The sequence below is a fragment of the Lissotriton vulgaris genome, chromosome 11, assembly GCF_964263255.1.
Source record: "Lissotriton vulgaris chromosome 11, aLisVul1.2, whole genome shotgun sequence".
In the NCBI taxonomy this organism is placed as follows: domain Eukaryota; kingdom Metazoa; phylum Chordata; class Amphibia; order Caudata; family Salamandridae; genus Lissotriton; species Lissotriton vulgaris.
In genome coordinates, this window is record NC_141699.1 from 759046103 (window position 1) to 759072530 (window position 26428).

The 26428-nt window shown below is 45.0% G+C and overlaps 1 protein-coding gene across 2 annotated transcripts in view; it reads left to right on the plus strand.

The window, feature by feature from the left end:
• The window catches only part of LOC147683468 (ephrin type-A receptor 3-like), a 522416-nt gene that overhangs the window by 470951 nt on the left and 25037 nt on the right, over positions 1–26428 (plus strand). For both annotated transcript variants that reach the window (XM_086943881.1, XM_086943880.1), the window contains exons 13-14: positions 22383–22592; positions 23655–23804. In XM_086943881.1, coding sequence (XP_086800007.1) covers positions 22383–22592; positions 23655–23804 — 360 coding nt within the window. The remainder of the gene's footprint in view (positions 1–22382; positions 22593–23654; positions 23805–26428) is intronic.

The following is a 26428-nucleotide window of genomic DNA, read 5'->3' on the forward strand; positions in this document are numbered from 1 at the left end:
TAGAGGTGAGAACAGAGAAACATTGGAATGTTGGAGCTTTAAACCAGCCATTATAAGCCTGGAGCACTCCATTGTTTTCAATGGAGCTCCCAACATTTCCATGTTCTAATGTGGACTACTGGTAGTTCATCTACGTACAATGTACTTTAGGTTCCACCTCTCATCCAGCAGCACTCTGACCGATAAAGGGAGCTTGATTCACTGACACATTCTTGGCCTAAGAGACAATGGATCTCTGTTGGGGTAAGCTTAAGAGAGGCCCCAAGTAACTCTACATTATGATCTACCGATCTGCTACTTCTAGGAAAATTTCCTTTGGGCTGCCTGTGACTTATTCCATCCATCCCTTTTCTGTTCAGCTCTTCGTTCCCACACTCTCTGCTTCCAGTTGCTAAGTGATTATCATTCTCTTCACCTGAGGACTAGTATTTCAAGGGGACAACCTTGGACTCTTCAGCTCTGGTGGCACTTGAACTGTCTGTACAAGAGCTCATGTAGCAAGACCTGCCTTAAAAGCAGTGAAAAAAGACCCTGAAGCAATGCACCTCCTAATCAGTATACAAAACCAATGTCACTGTGAGATCCATTTCATGCTATATGACATCAACAACAATGTGAATTATGCCAGGAGCATTCCTGCTATACATGTACACCTATGCAGATATCTGAAATGTTTTCCTAATGGGCGTTGAACTCACATACATACACAGGCTCACATCAGTCATGCACACACACACCACCACATATAAACATACTTGCACTGACTTTCACACATTTACGTTTTCTATAGCCTTATAGCTGGCCGTAGAGGGCTATATCGGCTATTAAAGGCCCCATTATAAGCCCGGAGCACTCCATTGTTTTCAATGGAGCTCCCAACATTCCAATGTTCTAATATTGCCTTATAGCCCTTCGTAGAGGGCAATACCGGCTATTAAAGGCCCTCTCCAGCGTTAAAGGCCCCGAGCCGAAGGCGAGGGCCTTTAACAAGGGAGAGGGACTTTAATAGCGGTATAGCCCATCTACGAAGGGCTATAAGGCTATTAGAACATTCTGCCACTAGAGGGCAGAATGTTCTAACAAGAACGAAGAAAGCCTTATGGGAGCGTGAGGGTATTGGAATCCCCTCAGGCTCCCTGAAGCCTTCATTCACAGCCAGAGCTGTGAACAAATAAACATTGGAATGTTAGAGCTCCGGGCATATACCAGCCATTATAAGCCCGGAGCACTCCATTGTTTTCAATGGAGCTCCCAACATTCCGATGCTCTAATATATTGTGAAACTCCCAAATTTTACAAGAAAACCTGACTGAATATATTTTTGAAACGTTCACTTAATTTATGTTGCTTTTAAGAGAACTAGACGTGGGTGTTGAGAAACAAAATCAATCACCCCCACTAAAATGTTGAAAGCAACTTTTCATTAATGATCCAGGGTTCATTGTGAATATATATTGTGGTAAAAGAACAATGAAGTCATGAGTCATCACAATAAGGGGCTCAGTAGCACCACAGTTGGGCTCAAGGCACAGTTTCATAGTAGGGTGCAGTCACATAATATAGCCTTATAGCCCGCCGTAGAAGGCTAAACCGGCTATTGAAGGCCCTCTCCAGCGTTCGCCTTTAACAAGGGAGAGGGACTTTAATAGCCGGTGTATCCCAGCTACGAAGGGCTATAAGACTATTACAATTCTCTGCCACTAGAGGTGTGAACAAAGAAACATTGGAATGTTGGAGCTGCAGGAGTATACCAGCCATTATAAGCCTGGAGCACTCCATTGTTTTCAATGGAGCTCCCAACATTCCAATGTTCTAATATAGCCTAATAGCCCGCCGTAGAGGGCTATACCGGCTATTAAAGGCCCTCTCCAGCGTTAAAGGCCCAGAGCCGAAGGCGAGGCCCTTTAACAAGGGAGAGGGACTTTAATAGCGGTATAGCCCATCTACGAAGGGCTATAAGGCAATTAGAACATTCTGTCACTAGAGGACAGAATGTTCTAACAAAAAAACAAAGCCTTTTGGAAGCGTGAGGGGATTGGAATCCCCTCAGGCTCACTGAAACCTTTGTTCACAGCCGGAGCTGTAAACAAAGAAACATTGGAATGGTGGAGCTCCAGGCTTATACCAGCCATTATAAGGCCAGAGCACTCCATTGTTTTCAATGGAGTTCCCAACATTCCAATGTTCTAATATGGACTACTGGTAGTTCATCTACGTACAATTTACTTTAGGTTCCACCTCTCATCCAGCAGCACTCTGACCGATAAAGGGAGCTTGATTCACTGACACATTCTCGGCCTAAGAGACAATGGATCTCTGTTGGGGTAAGCTTAAGAGACTCCCCAAGTAACTCTACATTATGATCTACCCATCTGCTACTTCTAGGAACATTTCCTTTTGGCTGCCTGTGACTTATTCCATCCATCCCTTTTCTGTTCAGCTCTTCGTTCCCACACTCTCTGCTTCCAGTTGCTAAGTGATTATCATTCTCTTCACCTGAGGACTAGTATTTCAATGGGACATCCTAGGAGTCTTCAGCTCTGGTGGCACTTGAACTGTCTGTACAAGAGCTCATGTAGCAAGACCTGCCTTAAAAGCAGTGAAAAAAGACCCTGAAGCAATGCACCTCCTAATCAGTATACAAAACAAATTTCACTCTGAGATCCATTTCATGCTATATGACAAAAACAACAATGTGAATTGTGCCAGGAGCACTCCTGCTACACATGTACACCTATGCAGATATCTGAAATGTTTTCCAAATAGGCGTTGAACACACATACATACACAGGCTCACATCAGTCATGCACACACACACACCACCACATTTAAACATACGTGCACCGACTTTCACACACTGACGTTTTCTATAGCCTTATAGCCCGCCGTAGAGGGCTATACCGCTATTAAAGGCCCTCTCCAGCAGTAGGCTCAGGCCTTTAACAAGGGAGAGGGACTTTAATAGCCGGTATAGCCCAGCTACAAAGGGCTATAAGGCTATTTCAACATTCTGCCACTAGAGGGCAGAATGTTCTAACAAAAAAGAACCAAGCCTTATGGGAGCGTGAGGTGATTGAAATCCCCTCAGGCTCCCTGAAACCTTTGTTCACAGACAAAGCTGTGAACAAAGAAACATTGGAATGTTGGAGCTCCGGGCTTATACCAGCCATTATAAGCCCAGAGCACTCCAAATATTTTCAATGGAGCTCCCAATATTCCAATGTTCTAATAACATAGATGTCACAAGTGGGATTTGTGAAAACACAATAAGTCTCTGTGACATCATACTACATCATAGTGAAACCATAACAGACTTCACTGATATCTCAGTTAAGTTCAGTGACAATCCCAGAACAATAACAAAATAATTGGGCTAGATTTCAGCCCAGTAAGGTTAGGTGGCGTCATAGGCGGGACCCAGGGAATCTCAAGAGGCACCAGAGACTTCATGTGAGGGCTCATATCAACATCCTAGATGGGATCAATATTATTGCATCTTGAGCTTCAATCAGTAATTCCTTCAAATAGTCTAGTCATCATCTGTAGTATTCTCACCACTGACAAATTTCACTTCTCCTCTCAGCTTCTGCTCACACCCATCCACAAGCAATAATGATTTTAGTAAATGTAATTTTCTTAAGTAGTTTTAAAATATACTTTATGTCTAAAAAAGAGTTACTTGGCAGATTCTAAAATGGCCGACACATATAGAAATAGAATATGTGGCAAATGTGGTCTGATTTTCCACTAAAAGATGACCATTGACGCAAAATGTGTAATGGCAGTGTATTGAATGACCTTGTGCCTCTTAAGCTGCACTGTAAGGATCTTCCCAGTCAGAATCTTGTGTGATGCAGCCATCCTTTACATACGACACTGCAACAAAATAACTAACCTAGGGCCAACCCCAGGTAGTACCACTATTTTCCAACTCAGTAGTACACGCAATTTCAACCGAGGAAGTATGCAAGGCAGAGGGAACTGGGCAAGATGGGCGTTGTGACCCCATCCACCCCCTCATCCCCGCGTTAGCAGCTACATCAGGGTTGGGGTTCTTTATGAGCCTCTTAGTCTGCAACTCAGCAGACAAAAACTCACCAGTAACACTGGACTATAGCATCAAATGAAGAGCAAACATGAGCGAGGAAAGGTGACAGCTGGATAAACAGAACAGGGAAAGAAAGTTGGAATATTGTAAGGAAGGATGAAAAGATGGAAGTATGGACGAAGGAGTGGGTGGATGAATGAGTATGTGGATGAATGACTGGGTGAGGGGAAGAGTGAATGATAGTTGGATGCACAGTTGAAAGGATGGCAAAGTAAAAAGATGGGTGGATCGATAAGTGAGTGAATGGGCAGGTGAAAGGATGGCAGACTGAAGGGATGGCTGAGTGAGTGAAAAGATGAGGGAATGGATGTCAAAGTGGGTGAATCGCTGGATGGCAGCGTGGATTGATGGATGGCAGAGTTGATGAATGGATGGTTGGAAGAGTGAATGGAGCGATGGATGGTGGAGTAAATTGATGCTTGGCAGAGTGGATGAATGGATTGTTAGATAGAAGAGTGGATGGATTGATGGAAGAGTTGAATGGATGGATGGCAGGAAGGGTAGATGGATGGATGAGTGGATGGCAGAGAGTATAGATGGATGTATAGAAGGAAGAGTGGTTTGATGGATGGCAGAGTAGATGTATGGATGGCCAGCAGAATAGGTGAATTGATGGATGAATGGCAGAGTAGATGGATGGTAGAGTGGATGGGCTGATGGATATCAGTGTGGACAGATGGCCGAGTGGATGAGTGGATAGATGGCAAAGCAGATAGCTGGGTAGATGGATGAATGGCAGATGGATGGATAGAGGGCTGAGTGGATGGATGTATGGTTCGATGTATGGATGGCAGAGTGGGTGAATGAATGGCAGAGTGAATGGGTGGATAGATAGATGGCAGAGTGGAATGACGGATGACAGTGGATTCGTGGATGGCAGAGTATATGAATGAATGGATGGATTGCAAAATTGATGGATTGATTATTAAAAAGCAGAGTAGATTGATGGATGGCAGAGTGGATGAATGATGGGTGGCAGAGTGGATGGATGGATGCCAGAGTTTAGGGATGGATAGCTGATTGTCTAGATAGATAATGGATGGCAGGGTGGGCGGATGGATTGATGGGTAGCAGAGTAGATGGATGAATGGACGGATGGCAAAGTGGCTGGATGGCAGAATAATTGGGTGGCAGAGTGGATAGATGGATGGTAGAGTTGGTGGATGGATGAATGGATGGTTGGCAGAGTGGACAAATGGAAGGATGGCTGAGTGGATGGATGGATGGCAGCATGTAGGGATGGATGGATGGATGATTGCCTAGATAGATAATGGATGGCAGGGTGGGTGGATGGATGGATGGATGGATGGATAGCAGAGTAGATGGTTGTATGGCAAAGTGGCTGGATGGATGACAGAGTGCATGGATGGATGGCAAAGTGGCTGGATGGCAGAATGGATAGAAGGCAGAGTGGTTTGATGGATGGTAGAGTGGGTGGATGGATGGCTGAATGTATGGATGGCAATGCATGGATAGATGGATGAGGGGTTGGATACATGGCTGAGTGGATGGATGAATGGAATGCATATTGGATGGATGGCAGATTAAGTGGATAAATGGGAAAAGACTGAATGATGGACTTAAGAATGAATGGATGACAGAATGTAAAGGTGGAATAGTGGATATTATCAGGTGGATGGAAGGGTGAAAGAATGAGTGGATAGATGCATGGATGGAAAAGACTAGGACGCTCTTCTAGGGAGAGGTCAGCTCACTTGCTTGGTGGCATCAGCGCTTTAGTTTAAAGTGGGAGGTATCTTAAATTTCAGGCTACTCCCTTGTATACAGTACATGCCTAACCAACTGTGTTGCGAATAAGGACCATGCCACACACTTTGCAAAAACAATAGAATGAAGTTCCCCTATAGAATGCTGTTTGTTTTTGATTCCGAATGGCATTCTTGTGTTTTGTATGTTACACAGCATGTGGCCTACAATAGTTGCACTTCCCACGGGCCCTGTCCACGTCCATCCCATCATACCTAACCAGACCAAATGAGCCACGAAGGGTAAGGCGTTGTTCCTTACTCGACTAGGAAAGATAAGAGGTGGAACCCGTTCTATAAAACAGGTGATGCTCATTTGTACCTGGAGGGTGTATAGGGCTGCCATTGTCCCAGAAAAATAAATCACATTTACATAGTGCCCGCACATAAATGTAGGTGATTCAATAACTTAATTGCTCTTCCCAAAATTAGCACAGACACAAGTGCTTCAGTGGAATGCATGAAATAGGCATGAGTTACACTACCATGAGTGGAGGTCGAGGCCTATCCTAACATTCCTAAGCCAATGAGAAACATGTACATCTAAGCATCCATAAGAACGCGACAGTCACACCAGACCACTGGGTAATGGGAAAAACTCAAAGTACGGACCCACCAAGATCATCAGATACCAGGCTGTCCTGTCCCTGATCCTGGAAGAATCCCTCTGGGAGTTTTATGGACCTAGGGGATTGAAAGCAACACCACAGGCTTTACAGTGGAGGGCCCGTGGATCTAGCATGTGGGCGACAAATGTATCTTATACCTCCTTATTGGAAGGTTGCACATTTGGCTCCCTGGACCAAGGGTCACAGTGGTTCTGAAATCATTCAAGCAACTTTTTGCTTCACAGTATGATCCATCCTCAAGTAGTTGCGCAACCGGTGTGAACTTCCCCAATACATCTTCTGTAGTACCACTCATCCAAACATTAACCTACATACACATTATCTTTTGTGGTATTCGCTCACATCTTTTTCAAACTGTACATTTGAAATCTTTAACATTCTCCCTAAAACAATTATTAATATCTTAACCATCTCAAATTGTGATGTAAACGTGTGTGCAATGCTATTTACAATGCTTCCAAAAAGCAGGTTCATTTCACAAAGTCAAAAAGAGACATTCATGAGGAAACCATTTAGAAAAGTCGGTTATGGATCTACATCATAGGCTGCATACTACCGTTCCCAAAAATAACACAAGTCAGTAACAAGCACAGTATTTTCCTGACTCTAAACCAGGCTATTACCTTAATCCGAGAGAGAGACAGGCACTTTCCTAAAAATTGACAGTACCACATTTTGAAGAATTAGGCAGGGCTTTAAGTGGGATGAAAAAACTGGGGAGGGGGGTCTCTCAAAGGGGTGTGGTCAAAGTAATTGAGGGCGTGGCTTAAAACATGTAAGCTAAAAATCTGTGCTTAGCATAGCATACTGCCCAACTTGTATTTTGCTGTTTCTGTCATTGCATCCAGATATATGATACAACAAATCACACCATACCTACAAGAAGTTAGGACTATTGGCTTTGTCAATGGTTGTTAGTTGCAGAAGATAAATAAGCAGCAACTGTGGCTTGTATATAATATTGAAAAAGCTTCCACTTAAAGCCCTGGTGACACCATGACAACATTGCTGCTCCTGAGTTTTAAAAAGAGAAGGGAAATCCATAGAGAAAGTGATTCTCTTTAAAGGATTTCCCTTCCCCTATATCGGTCACCTGGCCTGACGTCATGCCGTAACTTCTCCACTAGTGACAAGTGAACAGTGTGAGCACGCACACTTCGGTGTGCCTGCTGTCACTGCAGAAAAAAATGGACCGCCGGTGCCAGGGCACAAAACAGAGCCCGATGGAGACTCGTTTTGAGACCCCCTTTAAAAAACTGCCGGTGCTCAGCACCGGTAAGACCCGGCCCACTTAAAGCCCTGGAATTAGGTGACCACAAATGATTGAAGTTGTGTCTTGTTTTGCTCCAATAATGGCTGTGAATCATGTCGAAGACACTGAAGCTTATAGCATAGCTACTGGTGTTCTTGTATACTGGATTCTTTTCTAAACCACTCATTGTGTGTGCTAGCTTTAGGGTGACTAAGAGGTTGAGTCCAGGTTTCAGCCCTTGCTCAGAGGTGAGGAGCCTTGGTGTTGCTTATAAAATGTAGATTGGTAATCTGCAGCTTGTCAGCATATATTAACTGTGTTTGTGATGGACATTCCCTTGTGTCACATTATCACTTAGAAAAACAAGAAAGATGAGTGAAATGCTTGATTTAATCTCTTCCAGTAGTAATTTCTAGGCTCAGCAGTATGTCACTCCAGAGGAGACGCCAGTCATATGCAATTCAGCCTTGGTCCTGCTCCAACACGAACAGTCCATCCCAATTTGCCTGACAAGGTCTATATTGACAGGAACACAAGAAACAGAAAACAGGATAAGACCTTGCTGGGCCTCCTTAGTGACTTCCAGCTTGTGTCCTATGGTCGAATGAATACGGGACCCACATCTGGACATACCAGTCACACTTAGGGAGTTTACCTCTTAAAAAGTGATGGGTAGAATACTTGAAATAATCACAATTAAAAGTAAACACTCATGATTTCAATCCAGCGCGTCACTTTTTTTCTAACTTAGCCACTCTTGGAAGGGACCAACCATTTGTAAAACTATTTTTGGGTTGCTTTTGTTCCCATCAAGAGTGGACCACACAGGCAAATCGAGCTGACTGTATATTTAGAAGTGGGGCCAATTATGATTGCCATTTAGGGCCATATGTAGGTAAACTATGAATACCGATTCCTTAATACCGAATATTACCGATTCTGTATTAAGGATTTGGAAAATACGATGTACGTGAAAAATTGGTAACATTTACCGATTCGCTAAAATTCAGTAAAAAAATACCGATTCCGAAGGAATCGGTAAAAAAAAAAACAACGAAACGCCAATAATGAATCTGAATTACTGAATCGGTAAATACCGATTCGGTAATTCAAAAATTCGTAATTTGATGAATCAGCCAATGCTGTGTCATCCAATTACCTCCCAAACAGGAAGTGCCACACCCAGGCAGCTGCACTGAACCTGGAGCTGACTGTGAGGCAGGCAGGTGAGCTGAGGATCCAGGAGCAACAGAGCCTCACAGCTACAAACCAAAAAAAAAAAAACATTGGAAATGGCAAGCAAGGAGAGAGAGAGAAGGAGGGAACTGAAAGGAAAAGGAAGCTGAAGTTCAGCGAGAAGGAGCTGGAGGTACAAATTCAGGATGTGAGTCAGGACCATGACAAGCTGTTTGGGAAGCAGTCCCTCCATGTGCTCGAGTCTCAGAAGAGACAGATCTGGAGTGGCATACAGAGTAAAATCAATGCAATTGGTCTCACCCGGCGTTCCATTGAGGACATCAAGAAGAGGTGGTACGACCTCAGGAAGACGGCGAAGGCAAGGTTGGCTGAGAGGCAGAGGTAGGCTGGAAAAACTGCTGGAGGGAAGAACACAGCACCTGCACCAACACCACCTGAACTGATGGTAGAGTCCACCCTCCAGCCGGAGAGTGTGAGTGGCGTGGGAGACGCAGACAGCTCTGCCAGAGATGCAAGGAAACAAGGTAAGATGCATGCCCAGCATGCTGTGCTACCCCCTCCCCAACCCCAATCCCCATAGTGGCATAGGGGCTCCCACTCCACTTCATGTCTTACTCATTACCTGCTATGCATTGTGGGAGATGTAGTCCTAGGGGGCTGATGTATAGGACGGTCAGCCTAGCAAACACAATAGCATGTGAAAGTAATTAGCAAGCTCAGGACAGTCACTGTGATCTGTAGGCATGATGTTTAATGCAATGCAAATGCAGCCAGAAAAGTGAATATATCTACATTCTGTCATTACAGGCGAGACATCTCGCAGTGCTGCAGAGGGGAGCAGACCAAAGACAGCCAGGCAAAATTATGAAGAGAGTTTGCCTGCAGGGCACACAAGCTCCGCACAATCACCACCACCAACTAATCCTTCACAGACATCACCACAGCGCCAGGGAACGCCGCCATCTCCTCATACTCAATCCCCACTGCAACCAATCACCACCACCGCCACCACAGTCAGGCAGGAGGCATGCTCTAGCTACCTCCAGCAGATGGAGGAGTCGGAGGAGGAGGGCACAGGGGGCCAACAGTCTCCAGTCCATGAGGAGGGCAACATAGTGAGGGCTGGTACTCCATCTGAGGGCGCCCACACTTCATCAAGACGCCGCAGGGCAAGGCCAGTCAGTCCTCAAGGCTCCAAACAGGGCGAAAGTGTCTTTGCTGGACTGGAAGGCAACATGCTCAAGGTCCAGCGCCTGCAATGGAGGGAGATGTGATCATTGCACAGAGAGGTGGCCCACATAAACAAACACATGTACAGGATTTAAAAGGGTATTCGTTCAATGGGCGACAACATGTCTGAGGGAATGAGGGAAATTGCAACCTCTGTGGACAACCTCTCCAGCCAGTTGGAGCAAGACCGTCTTTGTAGGCGCAGGGAGAGGTAGAGACTACAGGCCTATACCAAGGCAGTGAACCGGTTGGCCACTGCTACCTCCCTAATGTGTCAAAGGTCTATCGCCATGCAGGAGGAGATGGCGCATTGTAGCAGGGATGTGGCCAGGGGCATGGTCTCAATGACCTCTGCATTGGAACTGATGCAGAATGTGAAGGCGGCCACAATGGAAGGGGGGGGGGACACTGAGGAGGCTACCAGCCGTGGAAGCATTACGCCCTCTCCCACCGAGGGCAGGAGGCGCAGCGAACGCCACAATGCTGCCCAGGAACATTCTGACACTACAGACAGTGTGGCCAGGGAACGTGGACATGCAGCACGTGGGCACAGAAAATAGGTCCTACTGCTATTTGGCAATCATAGATAGGTGATGTAACCCATGTGTTTATGGACACTGCTTTCAATCCTGGTGGTGTGCTGATTAAACACCATTACACAAAAACTGTTACTGGCTCTGTCTCGTTACTCACTCAGAAATAGTTGGACGTTATCTCTGCCCGTCTGTGTCTCCCTTCATGTTCTACTGCAACACCAGCTGCGCAGGGCTCTGGCTGGGGATTGTCCTCACCCTCGTCCTCAGAGTCAGTTAGTTCCACTGCTGTTCCTTTTTTGTGGCTAGATTATGTAGCATTGCACATGTTGCAATTATTTTGCAACATTTGATGGGGCTGTACTGACGTGCACCTCCACTTTTGTGGAGGCAGCGGAATCTGCTTTTAAACAGTCAAAATGTGCCCTCCACCACATTGTGTGTGCTCCTATGTGCCACATTGTATCTCCTCTCCCTTGGGGTGGATGGGTTGAGATATGGTGTAAGTAGATAAGACAGGAGGGCATATGTGCTGTCACCTAAATGCAAAAGAAAGTGCCAATAATTTGTGTCACCAATAGGTTGAGCCAAGGTATACATCAGGGTGTGTCACATTGATTTACCTAGTAGGTATCCTTCTCCGAATTCACCAGCACCCAGCCGTGTATGGATACCACTGTTCCTGAATATGTACATGTCATGTGTACTCCCTGGAAATATGGCCACAATGTCAGTTATGATGAACTTAGCATCACATATCACCTGCACATTTATGGAGTGGGTGGATTTGTGGTTGCGATAAATGTATTCTGTTGCTGCAGGTGGGCAGATTGGTATGTGGGTCCCATCGACACAGCAAATGACGTGTGGGAACTGCGCCAGTTGGTAGAAATCCAGCTTGGTGTTCTGCAGCTCCGCCTGTGTACTGGGGAAGGTTATGTAATGATGCATTCGGTCCATCATGGCATCCAGGAAGGTATTGAAAAAACGGGATAGACAGCTCTGTGACACACCACCTGCTATGGCTATCACACCCTGGTAACTTCCTGATGCCAGGAGGTGCAGGCAACAGAGCACCTGTACATGGGTAGGTATTGCGTGCGCCCTTGGTGTCTGATGCTCAAGATATGGTTTCAGGTCCCGTATGAGGTCAAGGATGGTGTGTGGGTGCAGCCTGTACCTCTCATGGATTTCTGGTTCAGTCAATTGGAACAATGTGATGCGCAGTCTGTACACCCGCTCTTCACGTCTCCAAATCCTCACTCCTGCTGCTCTCAAACGTAGCCGCCATGCTATGAGGTAGAAGCCCGCCATTGTGTTCACACTCTTGCATTTTGGGGCTGTTTTTAAGCACTGCACCTGATTACCACCTGCTCAGGATCAGTGGTAAATACCGAATCGTTAATACTGAATTTGGCCAAATTCGGTATTACCGATTTTTGCTACATTGCATTTTGGGATTTTTACCGATTCGGTATTGTTTGTTTCGGTGTTCACAGATTGGTAAATAAGGAATCGGTAATGATTTACCGATTCGTTATTACCGATGGCATTCGGTAATACGTACATCGCACAGGGATAAATACCGGTCAGTAAAGCCGAAATTTACCGAATTTCGGCTTTACAGATCGGTATTTGGCCACCTACATATGGCCCGTAGTTGATAATTACCGGCAGCTGAGTTTAATTCAAGCATACCACAAATCCAGTGGAAGCTGGAACATACAGGAGGATGGCTGATGCTGGTGTGTAAAATAATTTAACATAAATAAGATAAAACCAAGCAAACTCGGCGAAATCCTCCCTCCGGACCTCTTCTTTCACCGACACAGAAACCGGATACTGGAACTCCCTTGGCCAATCCTGGCGCTGCTGTCACCAGCATTAGAGCAGCGCCAGGATTGGTGGAAGCAGCCTCAGTCGACTCTCCACAGCGCTCTGGCGGCTTTGGATTGCTGTAGCTCATCCGGCTTAAGACACCTGGGTTAGAGATGTTTAAAGGCGCATGTGTGGCTGGTGTGGCTGGCCGTCACAAGACTGTCAGCCAAAAGGACATGCACACTTGAAACAATGCAATACCATCCCACCCTACTCTACTCCTGCTGTCACTTAGCAGCGGCCCACCCGCGTCCTGACCCTCGGCTCTGGAAGGGGGATGAAAAATACAATGACAATTAATTACCATTTTATGTTTCATTTCTGAGGCTTTGAGGGTATTTTTAAGTGGGACAGCGCTCCTCCGCTCAAACAGAGGAGCCGCCCCTCCAAGACAAATCACTTTTCTGTTTGCCACTTTCCAACCCCTCAACGTCAGATTTTTAACCATCTTTCCTAATGTCAAATACCAGCAACATAATTTTGGCACGTTAATCATGCAATAAGTTTAACCCCTTTGCTGCGGGGGGGGGGGGGTTTCACCTCCTGTGCGGGGGGGGAGGGGGGCCGCGCGCAGCACCCCCATGCTGGTGACGAGCTCGGCTCGTCATGGAGTACAGCGGAGCTGTCCTCATAACGAGCTGAGCTTGTCACGGCCGCACCCATTTTTGGAACGTTCAGCACAGCGGGGAAATTAGCCCCACGTGCGAACGTTCCAACGGCCGTGATGAGCTCAGCTCGTCATGAGTGCAGCTCCACTGTACTCCATGACGAGCTGTGCTCGTCAGCAGCATGGATGGAGTTAAAAGAATCATATATTTTTTACTGTTTTTGAAGTTCACAGTGACAATAGTGCAGATTCTCTGTTGCAGATAGAAGATGGTTAGATCTGCAAAGAAGGAATACAAATGACTTGTTTCTACAGGGTACCCTTGCACAGACAGAGGGGCGCTCCGCGTTCCCCTATCCGGGTTCCAGGTCTGTAGCCGGTGCTGCTAAAGCTCTCTCGCTTTTAATCTTCCCCAAGTGTCTAGAGCCGGTGCTGCTGAAACTTTCGCTTTTTTTTCTAATCTTCCCCAAGCTCCAAACCTGGATCCAGGTTAATGCTAAAATCAATCAGCTGTAATTAGTTTGCAGCTGCTGCCTCCCGTCCCTGGCTCGGGTTTGCCGCAGCCCGCAGTCAGATCTTTAGGGAAGCGAGCTTTGTAAATCTCTCGCCATCGGCTCCAGCTTTGCACAGGGGGAGTGGGCGGAAATGGATGACAGGAGGGTAATCTGATCAATCTAACGAGCAGGAAAGTGAAGGTGAACTGCTGGGGTCATACTAGAGAAACTTTTCACCGGAGCCAAAATGGCGAAATTCATTTGCACCCTTGTTAATATCGAAAGGGCAAAAACGGTTTTGCAGACCTTTTGCTCCTTAAAAAAAAAAAAGCTTGCTGATTTCCGGGGTGTTTTTTTTTTTGCATTGTCGTAAATGTTCTTTAATATGACTGCATCTGTCCGAAATTATTCCCCATTTCTTCTGAATGCATTTCTGTTCAAATTATATTCGTAGAAATTGTTGTCCTTTTCCCTCTATCTTGATTTTTACTCCGTGCTCTGACTTTTTGTCTTGCGTTTTTCTACATTCTTTTGTTTGTCCTTCTACATTGTTTTAATTTCTATTCTTTTCTTTTCTTTCCTGCTTCTTTCTTCTTCCCTTTCTACTATACCACCTTGTTTCACTAATGCGAACTTGTTTCCCTTTTGTGTGGTTTTTCATTTATTTTTTCTGTCTTTCTCCTTTCCTACCTCTCTCGTCTACCTTGGTGCTATTCTTTCTTTAATTTTCCACGCTTTCCTTCTGCACTTCTCATATTTCATTTCACTTCTCTTTTTTATCAGCCAATTGCTTTGTCTGGGCTCCTTAACTCATCTTCACAGTACTCCTTCACCCTCTCAAATGCACTATGCACTGCTCCCTCACAACTTCTCCATCTCATCCTTCACCTTGCTGCCTGCTGTGCGGTACCTGTTACCCCAAAGCCTCGCCATGCCTGGCCCTTACAGAAATCCTTGCTCTCTTCTTTCCTACCTTTTATATATGTTGTCTGCTGAGGTAGATATGATTGTAAATGAACCATTATGGTGACCGTGTCCTAGCGCTGCAGTTGTGGCTTGTCTAGAGCACTCTCAATAGTGAATATTTAGATTCTGCTCACTATAGTGTATTGTAGCATTTGTTTTGCGCTTATTACCCCTATGATGGGTGCTGAAACGTTAACCCACACGTATAGCAAGTGTGTTGCATGTCTCATGGAAGTTTTTCTTGCCTACATCTTCTAATGTTTCAATGATCCTCTTAATGGTCCTGCAACTGGTCCTTGTCTGTCCTGTTTCTTTGAATCCTGATTGTGAATGGAGCCTAGTCTTCATGTACCGTGATGCTAATGCGTGCTACTACTGATCCAGCTATTCCTAGGTTGACTTTTTGAGTCGGCAGAAGATTAGTGCCTAAATCCACCAGAAGAGCAACCCAATCTTGGGACAATCTTGGAAATGATCATCACAAATTTTGAGCAGATTAATATGTGAAGGTCATCTGAAGGCTTTTGGGAAGAGAGGCGGCGTGAAGTTGTTCCACCAAGTACTGTATTGTATTGTAATTGCATTTATATAGCGCTTACTACCCCTGACGAGGCCTCAAAGTGCTTTTTCGGTGAGTAGCACGCTACTCCGGGACCCATAAAGGATTAGTGTTGAATTAGTATAGTGAAATATGAAAGTAATTAAAGTGGTAGATAGGTTAGACAGTTATTTGGATTCAGAAGGATAGCAGAAGGATAGAAGAGGGGGGAAAGTGTCTATTTATATAGAGCTTGTTACCCCTGATGGGGTGTTGAAGCAGTTTTTTTTTTGGGGGGGGGGCAGTAGCACACTACTCCAGAAACCCATTAAGGATTAGTGGTGAATTAGTATGATGTAATATCAAAGTAATTTGAGTGGTGGATATTAGTCAGTTATTTAGAGTTATTAGGATAGCGGAGGGATAGAAGGGGGAGAAAGGTTTGCATTCATATAGCGCTTGTTACCCCTGAAAGGGTGTTGAAGCGCTTTTCTGGCAAGTAGCACGCTACTCCGGAACACATAAAGGATTATTGTTGAAAATTTGTATAGTGAAATATGAAGTAATTTGAGTGGTGGATATGTTATTCAGTTATTTGGATAGAGAAGGGTAGCAGCAGCATAGAAGAGGGAAAGAGGTTTGTGTTTATATAGCGCTTGCTACCCCTGAAGGGGTTTGAAGTGCTTTTTTTGGTGAGTAGCACGCTACTTTGGAACCCATAAGGATTAGTGCTGAATTAGTATAGTGAAATATGAAAGTAATTTGAGTGGTGGATAGGTTAGTCAGTTATGTAGTAGTTCCTTAGGCTTATGGGTAGTAAATGTATGGTGGTTGTTTACATTTAAGACTTTCTAATATTTAGCAGGAGGTGACATTACGGCTGCCCATTATTGGCGCCTTTATATTTGCAGGTTGGTTGAGTTTAGGGGCTGCGTGCATTTAAAGGTTGATTACACTGTGTTTTTCTATAATTGGACATCGGCTACATTTCGGGATGCTTGTTATTGGTGATTTTCACGTGTTTCTGTGCCAAGTAGATGCCATGTGGTTGTAAATATTTGGGTTGTTTAATTGTAGGTGGTGTTTAATATGTAGGATTTGTTTACGTTTGGGGTAGCATATGCTTTGTAGTTGCACTTATTTTTCTGAGGAGGTGACCTTGTGGGCGACCTATAATAATGTGTTTATGTTTTTGTGCGTTGCCTACGTTTAGGGTTTGGTTACATTTGAGGGATGTTTACTTTTTATTTTGTTATATTTGGACATGCATAGTGTCTGAGATGCTTATATTTGGTGACTTACTTGTGGTCATAGAGTTGCATATGCTGGAGGGCTGATTATCCGCTTATAGGACGAAGTTGCTTAAAGCTTTAGCCTGTTAACATTTGTCTGTTATTACCTTAGGGCTTGCTTTTATTTCGATGTTGTTTACAAGGCGGGGGGGGGGGGTGTTGTAATCAGAGCAGAGTTGTTTGCTGTTTTGTTGCTTTCATATTGAGCATTGGCAGCTTTTGTGGCTTGCTTAGATTTGGGGATTGTCTACATTTGGAGTTCCAAAGGTTTGGGAGGTGCTCACTTTTGAGGGGTTGTTTGTAGCTGGCAGCTACACATGGGATTTGCCTTCTTTCGAAGTTTGCTTTACACACGGTCTTACGGTCTCAATGACCCTTGGTCGAAATGCAGGACATTGGCCAGGGGCGGATTCGCAAGGCGGGCATTCGGGAATGGGCCGAAGGGCCGGTGCCTCAGTGCCCTCTGTGGGCCGTTTTTTTTCTCCCCTGTCCCAGTCCACAGAGAGTGGACTAGGAAAGGGGAGAAAAAAAAACGGCCCACAGAGTGCACGGAGACAGACAGAGAAAATGAAAGCAGCCTCGCTGTGCGGCCAGACAGCGATTTTCAGTGTGGCCTTCGCCTCTCCTTCACCCCTACCCTGCCAAGCAATCAAGCTGAGGCTGGGCAGGGGTGATTGTTTGCAGTAATCGGCCTCCCTGGGGGCCAGGTGTTTCTCAGGCCTTTGAGCCATTTGCACCTCGGCCCCCTGGCGCCCATGCAGCCCAGAAACGGTGTTAGTCTTAACACCTCGCCCACAGCCCTTCACATTCAGGGCATAGTGGGCGAGGAACATTGGATCTTGCTGTGGGGGCCTGGTGAAGTTTGGTATTTTTTTGTTCTATTTATTTCTTTATGCGATTTTATATAGCGCGGACTTTACCTGAAGGTGTCAGAGCGCTTCACACTAGGAACAGCAATAATACATGAGGAGAAAATTATAAGTGGACAAATTACAAAAGCAAACGTTAAGTTACATGAATCACAAGTGACAATAGTGAGCAGCCAAAATACAAGAGGAGCAAACGATACATTACAGGAGGAAAAAGTGATATGTGTGCAGGTTACAAAAGCGTACAAAATACAAGTAGAGGTATAATACTGCAATTAATGGCAGACACTCCAGCACAAGAACAAACGTTACGTAGGCAATGGTGGCACTTGTGCAAGTATCTAAAGCAAACAAAAGTGAGGGGTAGCAGACAGTGTGTTACAAGAGAAAAGTGACGTGTGCAAGTTACAAAAGGGTACCATACAAGGGTAATACTACAGTAAATGGTAAATACTCAAACTGCCAGAACACACTGGGAAGGCACTTCCCATGCACCAGCTTCACCTCAGCCTCCCCCTGGCTACCTGGCTACCTTGGATGACCCAGCAGCTGTGTTTTGTGCTCCCCTGCCAGGACATTTTCCCAAGGCCTGGAGGGTTGATTAATTTACTAATTACAGGGGCCTTACCTCTGTTCATGTGCTCCTGAGCTGAAGGTCTGGGGAGGGCTGAGTAGGTTAGTAATAGCAGGGGCTTTGCTGCTTTTCAGGTGCTCCTGTGCTGGAGGGCTGGAATAGTTTTGTGACAAAAAGGGGCCTTGCTATTTTTTTTAGTTGCTCAGCATGTAGGCCATTGTCACCTTGGCCCTGTATCCTGTGCAAGAACAGTATCCTCCCACTTTCATTCCTTGTCTGTGCAAATGGTGTTTCATGAAAGGGCACGCCCCTTGAATGTGGGCCACGCCCCTTAAATATGGGCCACGCCTCTTGAATGTGGGCCACTTTTTTCGTCAGTGCCCGGGCCGAATTGTGATCCCAATCCGACCCTGACATTGGCTATTATCTTCTACGTAAAGACGAGACTGTTGTGCAGTGTGACAGAGAGTTTGATGTATTTAATGTGACACCCTAAAACGAATCCTTTATACAACTGGTAAGCAACATGCATCAGCCCGTCTCAGTTAGACGCTCGCCGGCAGTGAAGCGGTTAATGGCTTCCCAGAATCATTAGCCGAGGGGGGCTGCCAGCCACGAGGAGCCGAGAGCTCTTCATTATTACATTAGCACGTCTCATTTTCAAGAGCTGACCCCTGGGTGCCACCCATTTTCAACACGCTGAACAGTGATCTATGCTCCAGGCGGATGAAACCTAACAGCCCATCCATCATGCGGTCCCAGACACACCTGCCGCTCCTCGGTACCTAATGGATGCTCTCTTAGGCTCGTCCAAAGCCAAAGACACGGCCCTCACACGCTCCGCTTTGCGCAACGGGAGTGGTTGGGGGTATAATGACCCTCCCCGCCACTGTTCCTATCAATGGAAATCTCATTGCCAGAGAACATTAGGGAGGTAGAGTGTGTGAGGACGTGTGTGTGTGGGGGGGGGGGGGGGGAGAGTGTAGGGGTAATGCTTTCCATCGCATTGCTAATACTGTGTTATTAGTGGTCTTATGCGACCAAAAAGTGATGATTTCTGATTTTAGCATTTTTGATGGCAAGCCCTTAATCTCTTGTGTAGACTTATAATAGGGACTTCTTGTGTGACGTTTGCATTTTAAGTAACCCTGGGCAGGTAACTCCACTCCACCAGTGGAGTTTGAGGAGATTTGACTACTCTGCGCTTCGTGGCGAACGCGGAGTAGGCAAAAACTCTGCCTCTGTGGCGTAGCGGAGTTAGCCGCTCCCTCCCCCTCCCAAAGTCTTTAAAAATGTAAAAGAAGCCACTTACCTGTTGTCTGCCGCCTCCCCTGCCTGGCCGCTCTCCGTCCGTTGTACGTCTGCGCACTCGCGTCAGACGTACAACGTAGTGTTTTTTTAATTACAGAAGGATGCGAGGAGCAGGGCGGAGAGCGGCCAGGCAGGGAATGCAGCAGACAACAGGCGAGTGGCTTCTTTTACATTTTTAAGGACTTTGGGAGGTAGGCGGGAGCGTAGCGTATTTCCACAGAGTTTTTTAAAAACTCTGTGGAAATACGCACAGAGGCACTATGCCTGCTACGCGCAGGGTAAATTTGAAGTTGTACATCAGAGGAAACACGAGAGGCACACATTTGAAGGTGAGTTTATTCAGGCCAAAAAAGCTCTTTGCATGTGGACGTCAATCAGGAATAACCTGGGGCAAAAAATATCACTTTTTGTGGGTGTTTTGGTACCAGTCATACTGTCCTTAATTGTGATGTTTTTAAAGGTCAAGGGAGAAGCGAGGGGAAATGAACATGGTTCTTCTAAGAGCCATGTTTACTTTTTGTAGTTTCCTCTCATTATGCTTCCCCTATGCCCTCAATGGCAAATTGGATGCTGTAAAAAATTGTAAATTGATACTTGTATAGCGCACTACTTACCAACAAGGGTCTCAAGGCGCTGTACGAATACCGCTGTGGAACCCATCCTGGCTTTCCCTGTGAGGCGTCCACTCCTGGGCACCCCACAAGGTGGAGGCCAGGCATCCTTAGCGTTGTGGGGGTCGTTGTGGAGATTAAGCAAGCTATTGCCCAGAGTTGCACTCCAAGATTGGAATAGGCACCGAGGCGAGAATTATCAGGTCTGTGGAATTTTGAGCCCAAGACCCGCCGAGGCGGGGAAGTGAACCCTGATCCCGGGCTAGACCTCTGCATCAGGGTCTGCTGCTCTTATCATTGAGCCACACTTCTCTTCTCTTCTGTAGATGTGCTAATGGTGAACTGTGGGAGATCTTGTTAGTGATGCCACTTCCTCTATTCCTGACATTTTGCTAAATGGACATCTTGGTCTTTAGGCCTTTCAACAGAAAAACTCCAGTTGGGCAATGTTGAGATTTTGTGGATTGTGCTCGCGGAGCAGACCTCTAAACATCCCACCTTGTACATACTTACCTAAACTATAGCAGAAACCCATGAAGACAGCTTTGAAGAATCTGTCCATTTTCAGGAAAAAAATATAGATTCTATTGAATCTCTACAGAATAATATGCTAGTTCGTTGGGCTTTCCAAAGAGTTTACACATAATCATTGGATTATCTAAATTAAACAAATCCTTTCGGAGCCATCCCCTCTTTTATTGAGAAGAAATAATTTCTCAAAGCCTTCTTTCATTCTCCTAAATGACCCAATCCTTGAATGTCATAGTTCACGCCTGATATTGAGGGGCTAAGTTTGTGCGAAATCATATATATATATATATTTTTAATTTAGAGCAATTCACTTGCTGGTATCTTGTGTGAAAATTGAACACCAGGGCACACCGTGCATTCAGAGTTTTATGAAATACCAGAAGGATACCGTTTTGGGGAGAAAAACTCTCCCCAAAAATATTTCCTGAAAAATCTATTCACCTGCGCGGGGAAAAAAGTGAGAATTTCGTGGGCATAACAAATGTGCCCATAGAAATACCATTGCTATGTTGCCGCCATTTAATGTATGTTTATAGGTGCATCAATGTAACATTGTATTGTGTGTATCAATATTTCACCATCCAAACCACAACCGTCGCTGTTATTTGTTTGTTGTTCTCCCATCTGGAGATGCTCTTTTGTAAACAAGTTCAACACTTGGGCGAGAGATGTTAGTGAATGAAAAAAAATGCCAATCAGAGACCTTGGAATAAAATGGAGGAATGATCAGCTTAAAAAAAAACACTTGAGTTTTGTATTAGAATCCGGAGAGGTTGCACAAATTTGAAGCATATCACAAAAGCACTTTTCTTCGTGAAAAAAATATTGCAAATCAATTTGAATCATTGATTCACTTTATGTAAGAAGAGATATATAAATGTTACAAATGGCACTTGTGCAAACACAAAATATGCAACGACTTGGTTTTACAATATGTTTGCTGGTTACATAGATATAATATATATATATACTCTGCTTAGAAATTTAGAATATGATTCTTGCTTCACAGGAAATCGGTTTTTCTGGTCCTGTTCTGTGGTGCAAACAGTGCAGAAGCAGTTTGCTTTATCATTTTACAAAGGGGAAATTCACAAATTCGAGCTGAACACCCTGCCCCCCTCCCCCCCCCGCCACCCAGAACAAAGCATTGGTGCAGGGGCGCTCTAGGCTCATCGTGACCCTGGGCAGGAAGCGTAGGTAGGGGCCCCGGAATACGGGGTTCGGGTGGTGCGGAGCGTGGAGGCCAGTGAAGAGGGGGGGGGATCAGGGTGTTTGGAAGTGGAACAGAGCCGGAGGCCACCAAATCCCTGCCAAGGGCCGCCACGCAAATATGTATCCATCCTCAAAGGGTTATTATATTAAGGATATATATTGGCGTGACGGCCCCTGGGGTTTGGTGGCCCTGTGCAGGTGCACAGCTTGCACATGCCTAAGGCCGCCCCTGGTTGGTGGTCAATTTAGTGTTCAAGTCCTGTCCCCTCTCTCTCAACCTTCCATTCTCCTGAAGGCTAGTAAATTGAGTATCATGAGTGGGAAATAATGACATCTGTTATTTTAAGCGCTTTGAAATGTTCGAGATGCAACATGTAGCTCTACATAAAAAAAGAATGTTTTATTTTTTGTTAATGGTGCACCCAAAATGACTTAGAGGCAATGCATGTACTGAATGTAGTTTCACAACCTGTTTATATATTTTCGCTGATGCCTGGTACATAAATTCCCCTGTGGAGGTAAAAACGGTGTGTTCCATTCTGTAATGCAGCGGCCTCAACAATGCTGACAATGGAACTGCCCTATTTTTTGGTACCAGTAAAAAAAATAGTGATATGACTAATAATGTCAATGTAATAAAAATGATTATGTCAAATACGTATGTTTCTTGTTCTGGTCATTCTGTTTTGCACCCATGGTTGTGGTAAGTTTAATGCTACCCATGTGACTTTGAAGAACCGTTGAGTGTGTAAGTTCACCCTTGTTTTTCCTCTACCTCCCTCAGAAGCATGATGGGCAGTTCACAGTGATCCAGCTGGTGGGGATGCTGAGAGGCATCGCCTCTGGGATGAAGTACCTCTCAGACATGAACTATGTGCACCGAGACCTGGCAGCCAGGAACATCCTGGTCAACAGCAACTTGGTCTGCAAGGTGTCGGACTTTGGGCTCTCGCGGGTGTTGGAGGATGATCCTGAGGCTGCGTACACCACCAGGGTAAGTCCAGTGGTGATTTGGTAAACTAAAGATGAACATAGTTTTTCTACTGGAGCCATCACTTGATTCTGAGCAGATCATTCCCACCTAAAAACTTGTCCCACATGGGCAGGAATGCATCGTATTTAACGTTATCCGGCATGTTCCAGTCCTTTTCTAGTGCTAGTGCACGTTTGGCTGCCCAGCACCAATGCAGTCATCATTGCGTAATGTTGCAATGGTGCCTGCATTGTAGGCAGGATTGTTTTGTACAGGAAGGGACACCTTTGTGCACAACATTCTGAGAGGCATATTCCCCTTTCTATGTGCAGCAGAAAAGAGGAAAAAACGAGCAGAAACATGGATATTTTCTCCTCGTTACACCTCGCCTGGCGAGGTGTTGCATTGTGATGCATTCCCAGGTATTCCACTAATGGTAACACTGGGAGTGCAACACAATCCATGAATGGATGATTGGAAACACCCAGGCCCCACCCATTGAACGCCTGCCTGGGGCAGAGTAATGCAAGGCAGTGATTTTCACTGCTTTGCATTACTGTAGATTTATCAAGTCATGCAAGGCCATGCAAGATGGCCTTGCATGACTTGATCAATGTCACGTATGTTTTGTTTCCCCCTTGCCCCCCCTTGTGTGGAATACGGGAGACTCAAAATACTTACTAAATAACAGACAGTATTTTTAAATTCCTATTATGCATTGAGTTAGGGATAAATATTAAAGCTAAGTAACATTTACAGATTCTTCAACAGTCATATACTGTGACAGACTTGATGGCCAGTGAACTTATTCTGTTGTCACTTTGTGTGTATACAATCCTTATTTACACATCTCGGATAAAAACAAGAATATGACATGCATTCTCTTTTTTAGAGGTCAACAAGCATATTGTGACATAGAACTCATGCTCAAAAAAGTTCTTGCTGTACAACTTACACATAACCAGTCCAAATAGCCTCCCATATAGACTGTCAATGACTATTTCCTTTAATGTAGTAGTGAAATACATTGAAGGAAACAGCCACACTGAAATAGTAGTAACACATGTGTTTACTTTTTTCTAGGGCGGGAAGATTCCCATCCGGTGGACAGCACCAGAAGCCATTGCCTACCGCAAGTTCACCTCAGCCAGTGATGTTTGGAGTTATGGAATAGTAATGTGGGAAGTGATCTCCTATGGAGAGCGACCATATTGGGAAATGTCCAATCAGGATGTGAGTTCACTTTATGTTCTGCTAAGTCTTTCTGTCAATGCAAGTGAGCGTGTGTGATGCCTATGAAAGTTGTTAAACATTAGGTAAGGAAGGGTTATTCCCCATTTAGTAAATTAAAATACTGGGACTAGGCTAGTGGGACATTTACTTCTCCCAGATTACTGCAATAAAGGTTACAACTTCACCACAATAGCGTTTTTATCCTTGTTGTCTGAGTAATACTATCACATCAAAACTTGTCCGTGAAGGTGTGAAATAGCAACCACCACAGTAGGTGATTCTTTTATTCATTGTGGCATTTATTACAAGAGGCCTGTACATTTGGAAGGGGCTATAAGCTTGTGTTGGACCTTGCCCTCTCTGCAGGGTCACCTCCAAACCTTTTGCCTTTTCCCTCAATTTTTTCTCTATTCATTTTTGTTGGCCTTAGGATTCTGTGCACTTTACCATTGCTAACCAGTGCTAAAGTGCATGGGTTCTATGCTTAAGACATGGTAACATTGGCTTATGCCCGATTGGCATATTTATTTACTTTTAAGTCCCTATTAAAGAGCACTAGATGTGCCCAAGACCTGTAAATAAAATGTCACTAGTGGGACTGTAGCACTGATTGTCCCACCCACTTAAGTAGCCCTTTATTCTTGTCTCAGGCCTGCCATCGCTGAGCCTTTGTGTGCTGTTTTAAACTGCCATTTCGTGACCTGGCAAAATAAACCGTTTGCCAGGCCAAAACCTTTTTTTTAATACATATAAGTCATCCCTTAGGGCAGGGTGCAGTGTATTTAAAATGATAGACATGTACTTTTAAGTTTACAAGTCCTGGTAGTGAAAAAACTCTTACATTTATTTTTCACTATGTCAAGGCCCATCTCTCTAATAGGATTACATTGGAGTTGCCTTAATTGCTTTATTAGTGTAATTTCTGCATGGGAATAGATAATCGGTACATGTTTGGAATCTTTGGAATTGGGGTCATAATTTAAAAAATCCACTCCTAGAAAGTTGGCATTTGTTCTGCCCTTAGCCCTTTTCAGGATGAAGCCTGGCCTGAGTCGCGTGTCTCGGTGTAACTAATAGTTATACTTTTGGAATTCATCCCAGACAGTCACACAGTAGAGGGATTAGTTGTGCCTGAAAGGGCCATCTGCTGGCAGAATGACGGGCGGAGTTGAGCACAGCCCCAGTTACATCTGAATAGCCTGTGCGCTACCTTCACACAAAGGGCCTAACAACCCTGCATTGTCACCTGCCAGGGCAGAAGAGGCAGGACATTCCATGCACTTCAAAGTCACTGACTTGAAGCTTTTCCCACCTTCCAGAACCAGGGCACCAGTGCATAAAAGAAGGACCTCAGACACCAACTCTTCAGTAGACTTCTCAACCTGTGAAATGTCTGCCAGGAAGAATGACTGCTGTGTTGCTGAAAGGACTGTCACTCTGCTGGACTCCTACCATGAAGGAGCTACTGCCCTGCTGTGCTGACCTGCAGCCTGCCGCCCTCTTGCCTTGGGAGGAAGAAGTGGACATGCAACAAATCGTGAAACCAGGACTCAAGAGTGACTCAAAGGGCTAGTCTGCTGGCCTCCTGATCCTAGTAACAGGGATATAAAAAGCTCCCCTACAGCTCCTGGACCTACCTTCAGCGTGTTCCTGACACCCAAGTGGTGCCCCTCAGGTCTGGACCCTTGGTGTGGCTCAGTTGTCCCCTAGATAAAGCTTTTCGGTTATCCGCAACTAATCGACATAATGCGGAAATTTGAAAATGCCACTTTTAGAAAGGTAAAAGAACAAATGATGGACAGAATGCTGAACAATGCAAGCATTCACCCCCCCTGTCAAGTGACTGAGTTAAATCCATTGTTCTTTAACTCAACATGCCACCCCAGTTTGGTCCCAGCCATACGCAAATCAGTCTTGACCGTGCTCCTCCTGGGAACAGTGCAGCCCAAACTGCCAAGCCAGGTCCTCCCTGGACCAGAAACAAACATCCTGGGACCGGTTTCGAAGGATTAGGCCAGACCTTTGCAGTGGAGCATGTGCAATTCATTAGGCAAATCGGACCAGGAATTACTCATCCCATGGTAGATCATTATTATTTCAGATATTTTTAGCTTTCAATCTTGACTCATGATTAATATGGCATACACAGCATTAATTAGGCTTGTGGTATTTAACACCCCTGTTTCTTAGACATTTTTAGGTGTCCATGTCTGGCCACACACATACAACGTTGTTTTCCTTCTTTTTTTATGGAATGCTTCATACTTATGCTCAACCCGATCCTGAGTGTGTTTAATTTTGGCAAATAAGCAAGCATTCTCTATTCCAATTCCACAAGACCATATCACATGAATAAGTGTGGAAACAGGATCAAACGTTGGGTCTTCTGGGTGGATGATTTGCACTTTTGCCAGTAGACAAACCCACTCCCTTTTGAAGTAGGTGCATTGCACATGATTCCCTTGGCTTCTCACCCATCTCTACAGCCAAGGTTTTCCTAGCATTTGCCAAAAATGTGAGAGAGAATACGTTTTCTTACCAAAAATTAAATCTGTGTTGTTTCAATGAAAAGAAAAAGGGGAACACCTTTTGACTGTAACAGGCAATACACCACTTACATTTAA